Source organism: Hevea brasiliensis, chromosome 13 (assembly GCF_030052815.1).
Source record: "Hevea brasiliensis isolate MT/VB/25A 57/8 chromosome 13, ASM3005281v1, whole genome shotgun sequence".
NCBI lineage: Eukaryota > Viridiplantae > Streptophyta > Magnoliopsida > Malpighiales > Euphorbiaceae > Hevea > Hevea brasiliensis.
This window is the reverse complement of record NC_079505.1, coordinates 76,458,530-76,480,732: the sequence shown is the minus strand read 5'-3', so window position 1 is coordinate 76,480,732 and position 22,203 is coordinate 76,458,530. Positions and strand designations below refer to the sequence as shown.

Sequence of the window (22,203 nt, the reverse complement as noted above, 5' to 3'; positions counted from 1 at the left end):
ATAAACAAGCATGCCGACCCATTTTTAAAGTTTATAATTTAATTTAACAAATTTATAAATTAAGAGGAAGTTTTTTGTGAGAAGAAAATTGGAAATAATTCTTATCTATATTTTGGTGTTTAGACCCGGTCAATCATCAATTATTATTTTAATTAAAATTATGATAAAAAATTTCCCAAACATATAGCATAATGTGTAGGTTATTATTATTATTTTTATTTAATTTTAACTAAAATTTAAATTTAAAATCTTATAATCTTAAATATGATTCCAGTAACTCTAAAACAAATGTCATTGATTAGGCATTCAACTTTTATTTTTGGGTTTGCTCAGCAGCTTTTACTAGGTGACATGTTGAATTTCAATGGAGATTTGAGGCATGATTTAATTGATACCTAAATTTCTACTTAAATAGAAAGTTAAAAATTTGGGATTCCCTACTCTGCTGCCACAAAAACTAGAGATATTATATGGAGTAATGGTCATTTTAGGATCTCCTAAAATTGAAAAATCAAAATCAAAATATTTATTTGATTTTTTTTCAAAACAATTCTTTAAAATTATAACTTTATTATTTTTATAAAATCTTAAAAACTAAATAGTAATTTAATTAAGAGTAATAAAATAATTTATTTTAATAATTTAAGTTCCTTTCTTGCTTTATGGATAGTGTAACAGAATTTGAATTAAATTAACCTATTTTGCAAAATTGTGGGTTTAGTCAGTCCAATAATTATGATTTTTATTTTAATTGTTCCTCATTGTCAACTTGAGGGAGGTATATAATATCATATATTTATTTCAATTTGTTTGACCCTTAGAATCTTTTTGTAAGGAGTCATGTTAAAAAATATTAATTGTAAAAGAAATAAAATTGATAAAATTCTATTTACCATGATTAAGTACTATTTATCATACCATATCTCAATGGTAGAGTACATCATTTCATATCTAAATTTTATTTAAAAATTGTCATAGCACTTTGAACTTTCAAAATGTCTTCTGACACATCTTAATTCTTATAAAGTAGAATTAATATATCGTTAAAACCCCTAAACTAAAAGTGTAAACTTCAATCATACTAATATGATAATCTGCTGATTAACATTCAAAAAATATCTTAATTCCACTTTTAAAGAAATTGATATGTGTCATGCGACGTTTATATGAATTGAAATGCATCATGAGATATTTTAAAAGTTCAAGATGTCATGATATTTTTTTAGTAAAATTTAAGAGTAAAATTATGTATTTAGCCTATTTTAAAATACATGCTTTAATACTCATCATTTTACAACATAATAACCATAAAAAGGAAAAAAAGCATAATAGTATTAGTAAATAATAATAATAATAATAATAATAATAATAATAAGGGAGTGACTAAGTGATAATGCGCGCTTATATTCCATGTTTAGACGTAAGTTTAAACAGTGGAGTTATCATCAAGAGAGAATGTTTTAATATAATTACACCTTAATTTGAAGGGATTAATTTTTCACCTAACTATAAAATGGGTAAAGAATACCCTAAATATTAAAAAGAAAAAAAGAAAAAGAAAGAAAGGAAGGAAGTGGGTAAAACAAAATATTTCCAAGACATGTTTGGAGAAATGAGGTTTCCAAAGTTTGAAAGCATCTTTTAGCAATGGCAACTAAATTAAAGGAAGGAATATGTGAAGGAGACAAAAAGGCAAATCAAGATGAAAATTATGACAAGACGGTACTTTTACATCACTGGCTTTGCTTTCATGAGAGCAACAAGCTTGAATTGAACATCCCGTTCCAATTCGATCATTTCAATGTTTTAAGAAAGGTTAGGCTACCCACAGCTTTGTAATTTACGGTTTTAATATTGGATTCTTCTACCTCCCCATTCCTTTAATTTCTGTAATTACTCTTCTTTAGCCTTTTTTTTAATTTCATATTTCAGTCTCTCTCTTTTACAAGTGTGAATGCTTACCCTTTTCAATACATTAAAATATTTAAAAAGAAACGTTTGAGATTCTATCATTTGATTATTATTATTATTATTATCATTATTTTAATTAATTGCTTCACTATCGATTGATTAATTTATATAAAGCTTACTTCTTATAAAATCTAAGATTACAATTGTTGTTTTGTGCTCAACTTTCCCACAACATGTGTATAGGAATTATAGACTACAATTGTTTGAACTACCAATTATCTCACATGTCATAATCCCTCTTCTCATTATTAAAAAATAATGTCTCTATTATAAGCCAAAGGAAATAACATAGAATGCTTCTAATTGGACTAATTGTCATTGTATCTGACAGCAATTTGTCAATGTCTAATTCACCAATCATCTCAAACAACTCTAATTTGCTCTTTCTTTCCTCCTCTCTGGATGATAGATTCCTATTTGTAATTACATTTCTAGGAAGCAAGTTTCATGTCCTGAGAGATAGAGAGGTTGCCAATGATTATAATCCAAATTCTATTCGAAGCAAAATAAAAATAACACATCCACATTGAAAGAAATTTCACCATACTTAAGGTATTTCTGGATGTTAATTTAGATTTCAGAACTAATTATAATGGGACTCATACTTGACTCTATCAGGTGAGTAATATGCCTTTAACTGTTGAATTAAGCCAAGCTAGGCATCCATCTTAATAGTTGTTGCAATGAAATTTGATGAACTATCACTTTCAACTAAAGAAGAAAAGTCCCTTTACCCAAGCACAAAGCCAAATAAGCTTATAAAAATTTGAACTCACTAAGCAGACATGATGCATCAACAGTGCAGTTCCTCATAATAAAAGTTTTAAAAGGAATGAATTAGACATGAAGAGGAATGCACAAACACAATTGCTAAGCTTATGAAAACACTGATGCTGGAGAAAGAACATAAACACACAAGAATACATGCAAATCAGTTTAATGAAACAACCTACAACTTTAGTTATTAAACCAAATGGAGCAAGACAAATAAATATATATATATAAGAATGGAACTTTACAAATGATTAATTATGTCTGTCGGTGAAACATTGGATCCAATAATCATTTCCCATTAGTCCATTGCCCAAACCAAAATAAATAAACAAACAAAAGGAGTTGTACTATTAAGACTCTTACCATCAGATATAGCCCCATGAAAAGGCACTAGGAAGAATGAAAGAGACAAAACCTAAGGCTAAACAAGAAAAGGGTTAAGAAACATTCTCCAGCAGCAACAACATGGGTTCTCACTTCTCACCCAAGAGAATGAAACATCAAGGGAAAATGCCTAGAACAGTGTGTCCTTTCTAGATGTTGCAAACTAATTGAATGCTGTAAAGAGAAGCCAGTGGATCTTTCCATGACAGGAATAGGTTAATGAAAAACCAGAATGAACAGACTTTTGCCGGGCTAAAACCTGTTTTAAGGTTCTGTTTGCAGGAATACTGTAGCAAAACCTAATCTCTTCGCCTCTATGGTATAACCATGACAAAAGAAGAAAGGAAGGTGTACCAAAAATGTGATAGTGAAAAAAAATGTATTTATACAATGTAAATTGTGGCTAAGGACCTACTGGGGCTAGTAACAGCCTCCACCACAAGTACTTTGTTGCATCAAGATTTTCAAGTCTCGTAAACATGCACACACAGAGAGATGCGTGTCCATCGGACGAGAGAAAAAAAAAATTGAGAATAACAACAAATGTGAGACATAAATTATGGTTCTTTTTGCTTTGTTTCTATCAGTGTAGAGACCATGATAAAAGGAAGAGAACAAGGTGATAAAAAATGAGGAAGAGATCACCCTCTAAAATATCTCATCCTAGGATATTGACATCAAAGGGAGGACAAGAAATAAAAAATAATCAGATTATCAGACAAAATCACATACATCATTTTGGCAAGAAAATAGAAAAAATCTTTAACAAGAGGATCCTCTTCTTTGTATAATAAAGATGCAGAAAACAGTCACAGGAAAAAAAAATCAGAATGCTCTTGGAGCTCTGCACAAAAGTATATTTTCAGAATCATATACCAACATCAATGGAATTTTCAACAGAGAGTTGCAATGGCTACGTTGTATTTGCAACACAATATCCTGTCCATAAACACATTGTCACACACCATCATTACATAAAAATCAAGTCTTTACACAGTGCCTTCCAATTACAAGACAGCCAAATTGTCACTTCTTGCTTATCTTCAAGTATTAAGACTTGCAGATTGCAATTGAGTTCTTAAATATTATACATAAACACTAAAACTCAATCTTCTGGCACTGTTCATATTCCAGACGGTTTTTTTTTTTTTTCCTTTTTTGGCTTTTTAATTTTTTTTTTACAATTTTTTACTCTTTCATAAGAGTGCTCATCCGATGCCAACTCCACGACTCAACCACTCACCCTACTCCTCCCAAACACCCTTTTCTTTTAGTTGCCATTTTTTTTCATTTTTTCAAAAATTTTTTAGTTTAACAATAACTATGACACTGTTCCTATAAGCTTTTTTTTTTCCCTCAATCCTCTGGCACAGTGTGAGACTTTTTTTTTTTCAATTTTTAAAAAAAATTGAACTCTAAAATAATTAAACAACTTTTTTTCAAAAATATTTAAAATATACTTTTTCAAAAAGTAATTTTCTAGCCTCTCAACCTCAATGATAAATGGGACTTTAATACATGAATATAATAAATTTTGCGTTTTCTTTTTCTAATATATATTCCTATAATACTAGATGCGTAACTCATAATATTTTTTTATTAATTACTCTAACTACAATTGTTTAATGGTATATTTATTAATAATAATATATTGACATATCAGAAAACAAATAAATTAATTACTTTTTAAAATGAAATTATATTATAATTTGAGACAAAGGTTATCTTTATAAAATGAGAGAAGTAAAAGTTTTTCTGTCAATTATTTTATTTCTACCATTAATTAATTAAATTTTGTAAAATAAAATAAAATAACAATATGCAACATTGTGCTGGTGTTTCAGTTTGTAACTTCTGTAATCAAATTCCAAAATCAACTTCATTAAATTGATGGGAACAGAGTCCAGTTTTAATTTTTCAAAATACATCATTGCACTTAGGACATCAGTAGACACTTCTCAGCAGAAAGAGGGATGAGTCAAATACCCATTACTATTCACTAATACATATTAATGAAGTGACCAATTAAACCTTATTCAATATCCACCCATAATGAACTTAATGATGCAAGTTCTTGAAGAAGCACTATGGTATATAATTTATCAAAAAAAAGTACTACCATGGTATATTATATCCTCACCTGGAAAAAATTGAAATGCTATCTGCAAAATGATTCAGTTTAGTTGACAAGGCCCATTCAGTCCTCTGTTAGATGAAGAGCTTGCATGCTGGTATTCTAGACCAATAATATAATAACAAATGCTATCTGGCATGCCATCAAGACAGAGTTGAAAGCAATGATATTGAAAGGGAGAAATTGAAAGAGAAAGCAAGGCACATTCAAAACAAACAGGAAGATCCCAAACAAGGATGGATCAATAGAAGATACTATTTGCTCGCATTTTTTTCCCTTTTCCCTCTCCAATAATCCTTTTCTTTGACTATACAAAATCAAGATGCTATCATCTGAATATGGACAATTGGACATGCTTTATTTGCAGCGCTATAAAATTTAAAGTGGAATTCTGGGTCACTGATAGGAGACTGTTCTTTGGGGAAAAATATGAATCACAACAAAACCCTGAAGGTAGTTAATATCACCTACAGTACTGCAAAAAGGAAGCAACACCCCCTTCCCCTTTACGCTTCCTCAAGATTCCAAAAAGAATGAACAAATACAACATATTTTGTGAAACAATTATTCAGAACAACTTGATCCATATTTGAATTTCATCTGTATAGCTGTTGCCAACTCTTGTATCATAATTTCACCTCTCAATTAAGTAATAACCTGAGCATAAGGATCTAAGTTTTACCATTACTACCAATTATCAATTAAGAAAGGAAGTTATAGATCCCAAACTCTCTTGAATCACTAGATAAATTTCAAGGGCTGTCCCTGAACTTTAAGAGTTGTAATAGAATCATACTCAAACTTAAAAATGTCACATAAAACCACCTGAACTTTGAAATTTTGCACAATAAAATCCTTTTGATTCTCAATGGCCAGTTAATGCAATCCAGAATAACAATGACGTGAATAATTCTCTCTCCTTTATATGATAGTGACAAAACCGGCTATGATTTTCATTATAAATTAACCATAAAAAGAATCTCAACCGTATGAGATAATAAAACACTAGATATATAACAGTTCATTAGAAAGATTCTGCTTTAAAAAAACCGAAGGCATCATCCACGTTATCGCCACTTTGGATTGTCCACATTAACATGTCACTTATAAATCAATTATTGAGAGTTAAAAGGATTTTACTGTGTAAAATTTCAAAGTTCAAAGAGTTTTATATTACATTTTTAAGTTTAGGGACGACTTTGTTACAACTCTTATAGTGGGATGGCTACTGACATTTATCCCTTGAATCACTATACTGATGTATCAACAACTCTACTCCATCTGTAACAGGAAAGTCAATAACGAGGTTATTAGAAATACAAATTATGCATGAATGCATCATATGTAAAATGAACTGGAAGGAAGAAATTCTTACTTAACGAATCATATAAGTGAATGTATTGAGTGGCGTATAAACATTTAGCAAAAGCTGCCTTCTCACCAACCACCCAAGAAACACAGTCATAGACCTCTGACAAAGGTGGATTCAAGTGTTTGCATCAACAGTTCTATCACTACCTTGAATTAAGCTGTCAATGTACTGAGCTGCTTGCACTTTATAGTCTTTATCTAGTTGCTTCAACAATGCACCATGTGTACAAAAACCTGGCCAGATATTTTGATCTAGCATTTGCTTATATAATCTCAAGGCCTCCTGCCAATTTCCAATATTGCAATTCTCGTTTATTAATATAGTGTAGGTATACTTATTAGGAAAAATTCCTTTTTCTTCCATCTCTGAGAAAAACTTGTAAGCTTGATCCATTCTCCTCACTTTGCAAAAACCATTTATCATGGCATTATAGGTAATAACATTTGGCATGACACCTTTCTCCTGCATTTCTGAAAAATACATAAATGCCAGGTCTATCCTCCCATTTAGCGCATGTGCATGAATCAATACAGTGTATGTGACTACTGTAGGTGTTTGGCCTTTGCTCAGCATCTCATAGAATACCTCTCTGCCTTTCCTGAGATGCCCATTCTTCAAGTAAGCATGTATGATGCTAGTGTATGTTACATGATCAGGAACATGACCATTGCTGATCATCTTTTGAAACAATATAAGTGCTTCTTCCAAATTGCCCAATTTACAAAACCCGCGCACAAAGACATTATAGGTGATAACATCAGGAGGAAAACCTTTTGCTAGCATTTCTTCTTGCAATTTAAATGCACTGGCTGTATGACCAAGCTTCAATTCACCCACAATTCGAGTTGTATATACAACACGGTCTGGTGCCAAACCCAAATGCAACATTTCATCAAAAAATTCCTTAGCCATCAACATATTGCCCATCATGGAAGAACCATTTACCAGAATCGTATAAGTAAAAACATCAGGAAGAATCTCACGATTGATCATATCTACTTTGAGCTTTCGTGCAGTCTCCAAGTCCCCCAATCTGCAAACTCCATCTATGAGAGTATTATACGTGACAACAGTAGGACTAAGATTCTTGGATCTTAACTCATCAAACAGGAGATAAGCCTCATCTATGTTCCCCAACCTACAATACCCATAAATTAAAGTATTGTATGAAACTATATCTGGCATCATATTCTCCTTTAACATATCTGACAACCATTGTCTAGCATCACTCATTTTTCCCTCCTTGCAAAGGCCATATATAATGATGTTATGAGTTGTCACTGTAGGAGATACTCCTCTAGATGACATTTCTGCCACAAGAGCTAATGCCTCCACGATGAACCCTTTTTTGCAATAGCCACAAATCAAAGGGTTATAAGTGTATGCTGAAACTCTCAATCCCGCTTTCCACATCTCTCCAAGCAGTCCCTTAGCCTGCTGTAATTCACCTTTCTTTGACAACCCATTTATCAAGACATTACATGTTACATCATTTGGATAACACCCTCCCTTTTGCATCTGAGATAAAAGGTCTACTGCTTGCTGCACTTCTCCTTCCTTAAAGGAGGAATCTAACATCGTATTGTATGTAATAATAGTCGGCTTCATGCCAAACTCACACATCATTCTGTGAACTTCCCTAGCTTTAACAAAAAGATTTTTATCCCTAAGTACCTTGAGCATCCGATTACAAATTCTCTCATCTGGCAACAATCTACTTCTCACCATCCTATCAAAGCAGTAAACACTACTCAATCATCAATTTCTTCGTGTAAATCAACAACTATATCGAGACCTCAAGTTTCAAGTATCCACCAATCAAAACATCCACAATGCCGTGCATTTCTATACTAATGACTCTCTCCATCAGCCTATAAGCCGATTTCATCCAACTGTTGTCCACCAAATCTCAAGCATCACGGAAAAAGCAAACTCGGAGCTCTTGAATCCTGGTTGGGTCTGAACCCATCTAAAAAACCGCAAAGCAATTCTGGGTTTTTCCCGAATCACATTCAGTACACGAATAAGCAGCTCTGGGTCAATAATTACCGGGTTAAACTGATCATACACTCAATTTTGATTGCAAAACGCCCCAGGCTTATCTCGAATGGTATTAAGGATAAGGTCTTTAAAAATGAGTTTCAGAGAATGATTCAGTGTCTTTGGAAGCAACAGAGGGGCAGTTATGGAGAAAGGTAGAGAAGAGAAAGAGAAGACGTACCTTGAAAGCGAAAGGGTAAGATATAGCTAAAGCTTTTGAAGCTCTTACACAGAGGGTCATTGATTAGAGAAACTACCGCGTGTGGGGTTTCTGTGGCAACTGGAGGGAAGAGAGAAGCTCTCAGTGACTGCAGAGGTATCAGCAAATGGGACATGTGGGTTTTGAATTTAGAGAAGATGATATGGGGTAGTGGCGGCGTAGCTAAACCAGAGGTCGTATTAAGAGCTCGCCGCAGTCGAGTTTTCCGCAGATCACAGGGAGGCTAAGAAATGATTATAGGAGGCTAGAAGCAGCAGCATGTAGCCAGTCATGGACTCTTGTCCCGAACACGGAAGTTGCTTGGGGTTAGGAGCCAATCCACGTTATCAATTTCAGGCCCGGATCGATTACGCCGCAGAATTTCACCCCAGTCCTAGGCTTGGGCCCCGGTCAACCCAGCCCGATAAAATGGCAGATTAGGCCGTGAGTTTGTCTTCGAGTCAGCCAAGCCCGTTCCACTGTGGCCTGCTTCAAGATGTTTAAATTCAATGGATTACAAAAAAAATGAAAATAAAAAAGACAACCTCTGTTTACTTGTTAAAAAATCTAAGTTTTTTTTTAATTAATTTTATTTCTCATATAAATATAAAAAAAAAATGTGAAAAACGTATTTACTTATCAATAATAGAACAAATTTTCTGCTTTTTTTTTAAGAAAAAATTTAATTCAAAAAATTAAAAAAACTATTCATATCTTAATAATAAAAAAATAAATCACTACAAAATATATTTAATATTTTATTTTATTTTCAAAATTTTTAGTATTTATTATTTAATTATTTTTAATAATAAAATTAACTTTTATTATTGCAAATTTTTCTTAAGTAATTTATTTAATTTTAATTATGAAAATTATAGTACAATTTTGATTATAGAATTTTTTTTTAATTTTAGAATAATCAGAAAATAAAAACTTTTATTATAAAGGAAAACTTAGTTAATACCAGAGTAATATTTTCTGTATAATTAATAAGTTTTAATGAAATTAACAATAAGCATGTCAGATAATTATTGGTTATGTTAATACAACTATATAATTATATGAATATTATTAATTACGACAATTATATGATTATATTTCTATTTATAGTGCGTAATTATAGGTATTGTTATATTTAGTAATCCCATAAAAATTACTTATCTTTAATTAAAATTATTCATTTTATTGAGTAGGTCTTATGAATGAATCACTAAATATCATTAGACTAATAAACTATCCAAAAATCTAAATTATTAGATTAATTATATATATATATATATATATATATATATATATATATATATATATATATATATATATATATATATATATATATATCAGGGAATTATATCACTAACTATGGAAGGTCTAAAGAAATTTTTTTACATGATCCAAAATAAACAAAAAAATCATTAGCTTCCCAAAAAATTTATATCTTTTGTTGATTACATTCAAACAGAAAGATTCAATATCTTCTATATTAGTATTATTATTCGAAAGAATTTAAACAACTCTTGTTTTTATTTGTTAAAAGATATATATATTTAAAAAAAAAAGCTAAAATATGAGTTAAATTGACAAGATAAATTATTAAATTACTATTTTAAAAACGATTGAAATGGATTTTGTTATTTGTTAAGTTAACAAATTAATGAAAGTTAAATTCCAGCTATATTCTCTCTAATAAATATAGAGTTGCTTACGGTTCGATTTTAGATTAAGATTAATAATTTTGATTTAATAATTTAAGGGATTAAGATTATACTTGAAGGTTTCTCGACATGATTTTGATTTTAATCAGATGTAATATAACTTATTTTTTGAAAGAAGAAAAATTCTAATTTAATATGAAACTAACCTATATCAATTTACTTTCAATATAATTCAAAGACAACAATTAATTCGGTTCGATTTCAAATTCAAACTGAATTATAACCAAGTCTAACTAATTAAATAACCATCAAAACAAAACTTCGTTTTGCCATTCTTGTACTTGATTGAGCATTTCTCTTATTTAAGGATTCTAACAACGAAGAATATCACCCATCACCTAAAAACATCTACATTTTCCCCCAATTGCTACTATTATCATCATTCCAATATGATGATCTTCAAAAGCAATGGCAGAAAATACATGTTTTGTATTACATTTCTCTTGTTATTGTCAGCTCCATCATCAGTTGAGTCTTCTGCAATCAAACAAATTGTAGATTTCTTGTTGCCGATAATACAAGTGAGAATTACAAATAATCAAAGTTATGATATACCCTTCATGTGTGAAGCTAAAAATTATGATGAAGTTCTTCACATACTGAAACCAGGGCAAGAAATATCATGGCATCTATATGATATAATGTTTCCACTGAGTTGGTGTTATGTTCATATAAATGACACTTACCATGGAGTGTTTTGGGCATATCAAGCGAGATTGGGATGCAACCAATGCAATTGGACTATTCAAGATGATGGTATTTTTCTTCTCAAAGGAAATGGTTTGCAGCCTGAATTTCATTCATTATATATTAATGGAGAATTTTTTTAAACCATTAATTATGCTTTTTATTTTTATGTCTTTTTCTTACTCTTTAATATGTATTTATAAAATATTTAAGTTTATTTTATCCATGAAATTCAATGTAATTTACAATTAGTTTCTGTTGATTATTTTTTTAATATTTCAAATGCTAAAATTTATAAAAATATATATATATATTTTTAATGCACATATAATATCAATACTAGAATAAAATGTGAATTTATTAAAAAATTAAAAATAAAATTAAAAAGAGAGAAATAATGAGAAGACAGTGGGTGATCTGACCATAGGCATATTTAATGTATTTTATGTTTGTATACGGCACCCAATAGCTATCTCTGTTGCATGTAGCTAAAATGCGCCTGTACCGAAAAAATCTTAAAATATCGGCGGTCCAACGTGTTCTAAGCCTATTATTTACCACCGTTGGGATTGGGCTACCAGCGTGCCAGTAAAGCTAACGGCGATCCATTTTGTTTTATTTTATTTTTCTTTTTGTTTTTCCGACACACAATAACAGAGATAAGAGAGAGACATGGGAGGCACGAGCACCGCTCTCATCCCCCATTTGCATTCCCATGTCTGCTTCTGTAACCGCTTTCTCTATAGTAGATACCATCAGCAACAACTCACTTCTTCTTCTTGGAGGATAGGGAGGTTCAGATTCGGTGGTTTGCGGAGCGCCGCAAGTTTCAGTAGAGTCGTTTGTTTTGCTGCCGTCGATGATGATATCGGCAAGAAGCAGCCGGAGTCACCTATTACTAGCTCTACTACTGGTGGAGGTATCGGCTCTGCTCTTGAAGATAGGCCTGGTAAGAAGATAAATATTAATTTGTCTTTTCCCCCTTTTTTCAGTTGTGAAATTCAGAATTTTTAGCTAATCTTTGTTTAGCACTTTTGCCTAATAAAGGATTTTTTTTTTGTTGCATTAATTGGTGGATTGTTGACGTTAGGTTAATTTTAAATGGTGATGGCCAACTGTGCTTATGGACGCTAGATACATTTGATTGCTTTCAAGACAACTGTTTATCTCTGTTATGATTAACACTATGGGCACTGACATTGGGTGTGTTGATAGTTACATCTGGAGAAAAAGCTAGGATTTTTAGTCAGGGAGAGCAAGATAGTTGTGCTCTTTATATATTTTTGTTGAATTGTAACTCGACTAAGCGAAATGCGATATACTGAAATATTAATATTATTATAATATGTTTCATTTAAACATAGACATGTATGAATGATCAATAATCTAATATGTTTATTAGAAACTTAAATCTGCATGATAAACTATAGATGCTACTCTCTTAAATCTGCAAATGTATCTAATCTTATCAAGAATGACCTAATTTTGTATTTTCTTTTATTATTATTTTTTTTATAGATATGCTTGACAGTTCACAAGAAAACTTTGCTCAAAATACTGACGGGAGTGCAATTTATGATTTCCTGAATCCCAGCAAAGAGCTCCTTCCTGATGATAAAGAAATGAGTATATTTGATCATCTTGAAGAGCTGCGTCAGAGATTGTTTGTGTCAGTTATGGCTGTTGGAGCTGCTATCTTGGGATGCTTTGCATTTTCAAAAGAACTCATTATGGTTCTTGAAGCTCCTGTTAAGGCTCAGGGTGTGCGATTTCTGCAACTAGCTCCTGGAGAGTTTTTCTTTACAACGTTGAAGGTTAGATGCAACTAACATATTTCTTAACTTTAAAATTGTTTTATGAGTTGCAATATCTAATGTTTGCGGTCCAAATTATATAAGAGGGGGAAAATTGAAAAGGGGCATGGGTTTTCGTGTCATACTAGATGGGGAAATTGGATTTATGTTGGCTTGGCCATTTCTGCAGCCTCTATTTTCTTTATGATAAGTTTCCGGTTTCTGGGTGGACATTAGTGTAACTAGACTACTAGCTACCTAGTTTGAAATTCAAAGGATTAATCAGGAACTTCATGATTTTCCATAATAATGAATATAAGGATTACAATTTTTTATTTTCTTCATCTTCCTGCTTCTTCAATTGAATTTTGCCTTCCTGTTTGTAATGATTCTGTTACTGATGGAATATAAATGCCTTACAATGACATAGCCACCCAATTGTGTAAAAATGAGTCATGACTTTGAGTTGATTATTGATTTCTAGATAAGGTACCAACTTTCAGAAAGTTGTGGAAAACAAAAACAGTGCGGACTGCTGTCTATCACGCCTGCACACAGTAATTAGTGTCCTTATCAATTAGCCTTATTTGATATTTGCGGATGATATAGTTCTGATAAATGAGACGCAAGAAGGAGTTAATAGAAAGTTAGAGCTTTGGAGAAGTACTCTAGAATCAAAGGGCTTTAAGTTAAGTAGAACGAAGATAGAATACATGCATTGCAAGTTCAGTAAAGGCCGAACTGGTGATAGGGAATGAATTAGTTTGGATGGAGTAATACTGTCCCAAAGTAATCACTTTAAATATCTCAGTTCAGTACTTCAAGTAGATGGAGGATGTGAGAAGGATGTTAGTTATAGAATTAAAGCCGGATGGTTGAAGTGGAGATGTGCCACGGGAGTTTTATGTGATCGCAAGATTCCCAATAAGTTGAAAGAGAAATTTTACTGTACAACCATATGACCGGCCATGTTATATGGTAGTGAGTGATGGGCACTGAAAGAGTCGTATGTATCTAAAATAAGAGTTGTGGAGATGAGAATGTTAAGGTGGATGAGTGACCATACTAGACTAGATAAAGTCCGTAATGAGAGTATTAGAGAAAAGTAGTAGTGGTACCAATTGAGGACAAGTTGAGAGAAAGGAGATTGAGGTGTTTTGGTTACGTGAAGCATAGACATACGGAGGCTCCAGTTAGCCAAGTAGAGCACATTAGGATAGAGGATAGAAAAAAAAGGAGTAGACCTAAACTGACTTAGAGGAGAGCAGTACAATATGACCTAAAAACATTACACATTTTCGAGGATTTAACCTAAAATCGTTTAGAGTGGAAAAAGAGAATCCATATAGCCGACCCCAAATTTTTGAGATAAAGGCTTAGTTATGTTTAGTTGAGTTGAGTATCAACTGCCTTATTTACGATGATTTATTGACAAATAGAAGCTCAAGACTACACTGAATCCATATAGCCGACCCCAAATTTTTGAAATAAAGGTTTAGTTGAGTTGAGTTGAGTATCAACTGGCCTTATTTACGATGATTTATTGACAAATAGAAGCTCAAGACTACACTGAAGTCAGACTTGCTTTGGATGCTCAAATGTGTCTCATCAATCACAAGATTACTAGTATTTTAATACAATAGAGGGTGCAACCCTAGTCCATACGCATGCAAGATAAATATCTAGAGAATATAAAAGAAAAATGGAAAGGTAGGAAAAAATAGCAACAATACGAAAAGAGAACACATGAAAATACGCAAAGCATCTAATTGCTTATGTGGAAAAATGAAAATGAGTTACTATTGCCCTTGCATATGTTATTTCAATACATGGTGTTGTCATTATAAGGCATTTGTATAGATCTGGAATTTCATAATCTATATTTTTATATAATCATGAAATTTTGGTTAGTATGTGATGCGTCCCACATCAGTTCTGCAGGGAGATCTTTGGTATTATATATATCGGTTTTCAAATCACCTCTTATGAGCTAACTTTTAAGGTGGAATTAGGCAAGTTCATATCATTTGGTTTCAGAGCCTCACTCTGTATGGATTGGTGGGCCATGTACAAAGGTTCCCTGACGTTCTTCGGGAGAGTTCGGGGTGAACGAATAATGACCCCGATTGCTTCACGAGGATGTTCAATCTAAAAGGGTCGGGAATGATGCGTCCCACATCAGTTCTGCAGGGAAGTCTTGGGTGTTATATATATGGGTTTGCAAACATGTCCTTGTGAGTTGATTTTTAAGGTGGAGTTAGGCAGGTTCATATCATTTAGTATCAGAGACTCACTCTGTATGGGTCGGTGGGCCATGTACAAAGATTCCTTGATGTTCTTTGGGAGAGATCAGGCTGAACGAGTTATGACTCTTGTTGCTTCACGAGGATGTTCAGTCTAAGGGGGTCAGGAATGATGCGTCCCATATCGGTTCTGTAGGGAAGTCTTGGGTGTTATATATATGGGTTTGCAAATCTCCCTTTGTAAACTAGCTTTTGAGGTGGAGTTAGGCAGGTTCACATCAGTATGACTTTCTAATTCCTCTTCTGAATATATTCATACTATTTTGACAGTCGTGCCTCAAAGTGTGATGTGGTCTGTTTGGTAGGAAAGGAATTATAGAGCACCTGAAGGAATGGAGATTTCCATCGGCGATCCGAAATCCAATGTTATGACTTATTTGCTTGAACGGTTGCAATATCCACATTTATTTAACCCTGGTCTTTATGACTAGTTGGCGTCTTGATACTTTATACCTTCAACTAGCTAATTCCTTAATATGTGTATTTTCTTATTCATCATCCATTATCGGATAGCATTCAACATACTTTGCACTCCTTGGTAATTGAGTTTCATTTCAGAATCCTCTTTCAATAAGAAGTCACTTTGTTTTAATTGGGCATGTACAAAGGTTCCTTGACGTTCTTCGGGAGAGTTCGGGGTGAACGAATAATGACCCCGATTGCTTCACGAGGATGTTCAATCTAAAAGGGTCGGGAATGATGCGTCCCACATCAGTTCTGCAGGGAAGTCTTGGGTGTTATATATATGGGTTTGCAAACATGTCCTTGTGAGTTAATTTTTAAGGTGGAGTTAGACAGGTTCATATCATTTAGTATCAGAGACTCACTCTGTATGGGTCGGTGGGCCATGTACAAAGATTCCCTGATGTTCTTTGGGAGAGATCAGGCTGAACGAGTTATGACTCTTGTTGCTTCACGAGGATGTTCAGTCTAAGGGGGTCAGGAATGATGCGTCCCATATCGGTTCTGCAGGGAAGTCTTTGGTGTTATATATATGGGTTTGCAAATCTCCCTTTGTAAACTAGCTTTTGAGGTGGAGTTAGGCAGGTTCACATCAGTATGCCTTTCTAATTCCTCTTCTGAATATATTCATACTGTTTTGACAGCCATGCCTCAAAGTGTGATGTGGTCTGTTTAGTAGGAAAGGAATTATAGAGCACCTGAAGGAATGGAGATTTCCATCGGCGATCTGAAATCCAATGTTATGACTTATTTGCTTGAACGGTTGCAATATCCACATTTATTTAACCCTGGTCTTTATGACTAGTTGGCGTCTTGATACTTTATACCTTCAACTAGCTAATTCCTTAATATGTGTATTTTCTTATTCATCATCCATTATCAGATAGCATTCAACATATTTTGCACTCCTTGGTAATTGAGTTTCATTTCAGAATCCTCTTTCAATAAGAAGTCACTTTGTTTTAATTGGGCATCAAGTAAGCTAATGTTGCACCTTGATACTTTATACCTTCAACTAGCTAATTCCTTAATATGTGCATTTTCTTATTCATCATCCATTATCGGACAACATTCAACATATTTTGCACTCCTTGGTAATTGAGTTTCATTTTAGTGTCCTCTTTCAGTAAGAAGTTATTTTGTTTTAATTGGGCATCAAGTAAGCTAATGTTGATAGTAATAAAAACTTTGGTTCCTTGCAGGGATCAGGATATTGTGGCCTTCTTCTGGGAAGCCCATTTATTCTTTATGAGATTATAGCCTTTGTTCTTCCAGGTTTGACAAGAGCGGAAAGAAGGTTCTTGGGGCCAATTGTTTTAGGCTCCTCAGTACTGTTTTATGCTGGAATTGTCTTCTCCTATTCGGTTCTGACTCCAGCAGCTTTAAATTTTTTTGTTAGTTATGCAGAAGGGGCTGTGGAATCTTTATGGTCTATTGACCAATATTTTGAGTTTGTGCTTGTGCTAATGTTCAGCACAGGTCTGTCTTTTCAGGTAAATCTTCCGCCCCCTCTTCTCTTTCTCTTTGTCTCTGCATTTATTATCATGTATATGGAGGATATATTTAACCAACAAACTGGGATTAGCATATGCAATGTCAGCCTCCTGGAGTTGAAAATTAGTTTCGTTATCTTGCTTTGTCAAATAAGATGTTATTATTCTATTGGTACAATAAACGAAGCTTTCTTTTACTGAGTACTTTTGATTCATGCTACTCTACTTTTTGCCCAGGTTTGGGGATTTTTGTATGTGGCTTGGTCGTATGAACATTTAAGAGTAGTAATATTAATGTGTTCTCAGAGATCGCCTGTGGGTTGTCAATTTTCGTCATTGTGATCATTATAATTTAAATAACCACATTATGCAGTTGAACTGCTGGAAACTTTGCAGTTTTCCTTGATCTGGTTGATAATGGAATATTATTTCTACAGGTTCCTGTTATACAATTTCTACTCGGACAAGTTGGTCTAGTGACAGGGGACCAAATGCTATCAATTTGGAGATACGTGGTTGTTGGGGCGGTTGTTGCAGCTGCTGTACTCACACCATCAACTGATCCTCTTACTCAGGTGCTTCTAGCTGCACCGCTTCTCGGTCTTTATTTGGGTGGTGCATGGATGGTGAAGCTCACAGGCCGATGATAAAGTTTTTAACATTCGTCAAGCGCAGGAGATTTACTCTTAGTGGTCAGTGCATTTAGAGGGCAGAATGGCCCCTGTATAGTTGCCCAAAGGTCGTAACATATTAGTAAATTGGATATCAGGACGAATGATGGATAATTATTCTTGAAATCTCTAGTTTAATTTGTATTTACCTTCCCTCTCTCACATCCTCTCTGGTGATGTTATGAAGCGCATTTACCATTTAGCGCAATCGACTAGTTTCTGCATCTAAAATACCTTCGAAAGGTACCAAGTAAAAACTTTTTAGCCCAATATTAACCAATGTAATTTGTTCGTCACGTTTTCGTGGTAACAAATCTGAAATGTCTCTTCAATGGATTCGAAGACGAGATAATGAAGTGGCTCGTCGCCGTGCGAGAGCCTCTTTATATTATGCTAGTCAATGTATTTGGAACGCTCTACGAAGCTTCCTAACTACGGCTTTGTATGGCGATTTGTCTAATTAATAAAATCACGTCTTTCTGTCAAAATATATATATTAGGCCTTAGACATACTGTTTAGCTCTTTCGTCCACCTCCTCTACAATTATAATATGATTTAAAAGATAAAAGTAAAAAATTTCATCTTATTTATATAAATCCTCTATTAAGGCGTGAGTATATTCTACATTTGTCACTCTTAGTAGATTCTGTGTATTAGAAAATACTAATTTATTGATCTATTGCTTCGGCTAACAATAAATATCTAAATAAATGGTCTAAATATAAATTGTTATATTGAGTCAATTCGGTGTCTGAGTGGCAGAAAGTTTGATTCATACTCATCTTTTTGGGACATTGGATAAGTTTTGAAAATAAAACATATAGTTTTTTGCAAATTTAATAATTTGGGATAGGGCCCTTAATTTATTTTTTAATGAATGACAAATTTTCACTTTTCGAGATCAGTTTTTTGTTCACTCACTTACAAGAAGCACGTATCTTCTCAAAGTTCGATCTTAAAGCGAAATTTTGGCAGCTGAAAATTGATAGAGCAGAAAGATATAAAACAACATTCTGCATTTTTAATGCTCATTTTAATGCTCAGTATCAGTGGACATCATAATTCTTTTGGGTTTAAAATTGTCCCTTCATTATTTCAAAAGGGCATGGTTAAATTTAACGATCATTAAATTAAATATTTAGATTTAGATTTATTTATTTATTTATATTTAGATTTATGCACTTATTATTCACATTTTAATTAATTTTATACAAATTTCAATATAAATATTTAATTTAACAATTGTTAAACTCTTCCTCGTGTAGATTCGAATTTATATTAGATGCACTCTTAAAAAGATAGTCCATAATTAGATAGTCCAACACTCGAGAGCCAAATTCCTTTTTAGTGTTATTTCTTTTCCCCTTAAGTGTTAGTAGGGAAAAGAGAAAGAAAATACATCAAATGATGCGTAGAAAAGAAAAGTAGTATCACAAAATTTGCAAGTTTTAGTTATTTAAGCAGACTGATGTCCAACAAAATTGAATGGCCAAAAAGAATCAATACCAATCCCAACTACTTTGAGATTAAGGCTTAATAGTTGTTGTTGTTCCCCTTAGTAGTTTAGTGGGAATGAGAACTGAATAAATAGTCTATGGATGATAATGAACATGGGAACATGTATAAACCAGATTGTAAATGCTTAATTACAACTGTGGCAACTGTGGATCAGCAGCTATCACCCCTCTCTCTCTCTCTCTCTCTCTCTCTCTCTCTCATTGCTGACAGCAACATTTTGCATTTTAGATTCTATATCAGATGTACAGTAGTTGTCTAGCTCAGTTTCCATTTGCTTTATTGAACTCGTCAAACCACAGCATGCCTGGAAGAAAGTTGCCAAAAAGGTATTGAAACTTTCTACCACCGCCAGCATTTCACTGATAATGCGGGATATATTCTCCAAAGCTTCCTTTATATCGGTAACATCTTGTGGGGGATAAAGACATGCTTTAAGCTCAAAAATCTCCCCATCTATTTCTTGACACAGCTTCAACAACTTCTCCAAGGAATACACGAAACTGCCATTGTTATCAGATTTTTCCTGGTCAAGCATACCTACGATCGTACGGATAAGTTCCTCTATGACAACTGTTGTCTCAGACACAACCCCAATTGCTGATTGAGCAATTTTCATCTCTTCAGGTGACAGGTCATCATCTTCTCCTTGCAACCCAGCTTCTGTTATGGGAGGACCACCATCAGAAGCCTCATCTATCAGAATGGAGGAAGCTGGCTTGAGCTCCTTCATCTCACAAAGAACTTTCTTCACTGAAACTGCAAATTGTTTCATTTCTTTCCCAATTGCTGTGATATTTGTGGCAGGTGTCTTCTTGAGATCAGAACATACCACCTCGAATGATGCACGTACCGCACCAACTAACCGACGGACATCAAGTTTTAAGTCTTTATCACAAGATCCTGCATGTAAAAATTTGAAGGGGAATGTAAAGAAAATATGTATCAACTTGTTTTGATGGGCTGAATTCCATGATAACATACAGTATTTAGATGATGTGTAAGATAACCTGAATGATATATGCATAAACAGTGTATATCCCAAAACGATAATAATTTGTCTTCTGAACTATTGGACAACCTAATAAAAGTTTGTTCACAATTATGCTAGTTCCAATTCAAGGCTAGGAAGGCTACAATTTAAATAACATCCAAGAGTAGTTCTTCGATTTTCTTATCCAAAATTTGTCTTTGTTTCTATTGTTTCCAATATCAAAATGTCCGTATTCATTTGGATATAGGGCACACCAATTGACCTTACTTTAAATTGTATACGCATAAAAAATTCCTATAAGGAACAGTGCTGAGATAAAATAATAAGGATATGGACTGAACTCAGAAAACATTGCCACTAATCTGATTGAACATGTATGCGCCAATCAGTGTGTGTGCAGTGATATCTCTGGGTGCTAGGGTGTGCATGATTTTGCATGTATTGTATGGGAATACATATGAGAGAGAGAGAGAGAAAGTACCGTATGAAGATACACATATCGCCAACAACTTAATGCTGCAACCAACAGCATCAAAAACTTTTTGCAAAGATAAACTGATATAGGAAGAAAGGGTAGGTCCCGCGCCCACTGTACTTCCACGAGAAAGCAAAAGCAAATCCTGCACTGTATTGAAGTATGTTACCATGTTCTCCTCAACTGCTTTCAATTCTGTTTTTTCCTCAGTCCAAAACATTCCAACTGCAAGTAAAAGAATCTAAGAAATTATGCCACATAGAAAGAAGAAAAATGGGCAGCTAGTTCTTCCTCCAGAGGAAACCAAAAAAACCTACTGATCCTCTTCTCTTGGCACACAAAAGAAGTATTGGTTGAGCCACTTCAACTTACTAGCATTGTCAAACAATTCAATAACAAAAAATGATAGTTTACTGTATTTTCCACATTAAAAAAGTTCCAAATTACATAAACAACTTCAAATTAAAATCCGTATGCACAATGATCTCATCGTGGCACATTCAATGTAAATGTGATAGATGAAAAACCCATAATACATAGGCATATAACAAAAGACGAATAATAGCAATTGAAGAAAGATACCCAAGTAAAAAAAAAAAAAAAACACTTGGATTCGGAAGATACCCATTACAAAAGAATCACATGAAAGCATAAAAAAAAAAAAAGCAAAGAAAAAGTGCAAAGGCAGAAGAAAACAGAAGAACTAATAGATAGAGAAGAGATGTATCGTACAAATGATAGTAGCTTGCTTGTAGACCTGATCACCCATTTTCACAACTTCTTCCCAGCTCACTTTATCCAGTGATGAATATGGTGTCTGATCCAACAAATACTCAAGACACAAATGCACAAACAAAACCCAAATAAATTTAGATAAAATTCTACCCAATAAAGAAATCTGTACACAGATGTATGTAAAGATGTGTAGTTCCATAGAATTGAATAGAAAACCTGAAAGGTCTCATGAAAGGTTTTGAAGTACGAATTAAAAGTTTGATTGAGTCGCTCTTTCTCCAGTTCTTCCATCCTTCTCTCTCGCTCGATTAACGCTTTTGGCTTCGTGGCGTTCGCGATAAGAATCGCCGGATTCTGAAATAAACGGGCAAAGCAGACATCGTCCTCTTTATTAATCCAACAACTTGAAACGACGTCGTTTACAAGGGCAGTGATTCCTAACTTCCTTCGCATAATCACGGCATGGTTACCTGATTTAAAACCAAATA

At 33.4% G+C, this 22,203-nt stretch overlaps 2 protein-coding genes and 1 pseudogene across 5 annotated transcripts; 1 reads left to right on the top strand and 2 right to left on the bottom strand.

Moving 5' to 3' along the window:
* Positions 1–5,596: 5,596 nt before the first annotated feature.
* On the bottom strand, positions 5,597–9,372 carry LOC110663584 (pentatricopeptide repeat-containing protein At1g22960, mitochondrial-like; annotated as a pseudogene).
* A 2,471-nt stretch (positions 9,373–11,843) lies between these two features.
* On the top strand, positions 11,844–18,157 carry LOC110663585 (sec-independent protein translocase protein TATC, chloroplastic). Its single transcript, XM_021822947.2, has 4 exons — positions 11,844–12,222; positions 12,792–13,087; positions 17,034–17,324; positions 17,762–18,157. Exons 1-4 carry the CDS (start codon positions 11,946–11,948, stop codon positions 17,969–17,971), a joined length of 1,074 nt encoding a protein of 357 aa, XP_021678639.2. The 5' UTR covers positions 11,844–11,945; the 3' UTR covers positions 17,972–18,157.
* Positions 18,158–19,595: 1,438 nt separating this feature from the next.
* On the bottom strand, positions 19,596–22,203 carry LOC110663586 (uncharacterized). Of its 4 annotated transcripts, none has more exons than XM_021822948.2 (4): positions 21,932–22,203; positions 21,713–21,812; positions 20,987–21,205; positions 19,596–20,414 (listed from the first exon to the last, which is right to left on the bottom strand). In XM_021822948.2, the coding sequence occupies exons 1-4, from the start codon at positions 22,166–22,168 to the stop codon at positions 19,675–19,677; spliced, it is 1,296 nt and encodes a 431-aa protein (XP_021678640.2). In that variant the 5' UTR covers positions 22,169–22,203; the 3' UTR covers positions 19,596–19,674. The 4 variants fall into 4 exon arrangements, with proteins under 4 accessions (XP_021678640.2, XP_021678642.2, XP_021678641.2 ...); XM_021822950.2 differs by having other exon boundaries at positions 20,987–21,130; XM_021822949.2 differs by having other exon boundaries at positions 21,713–21,797.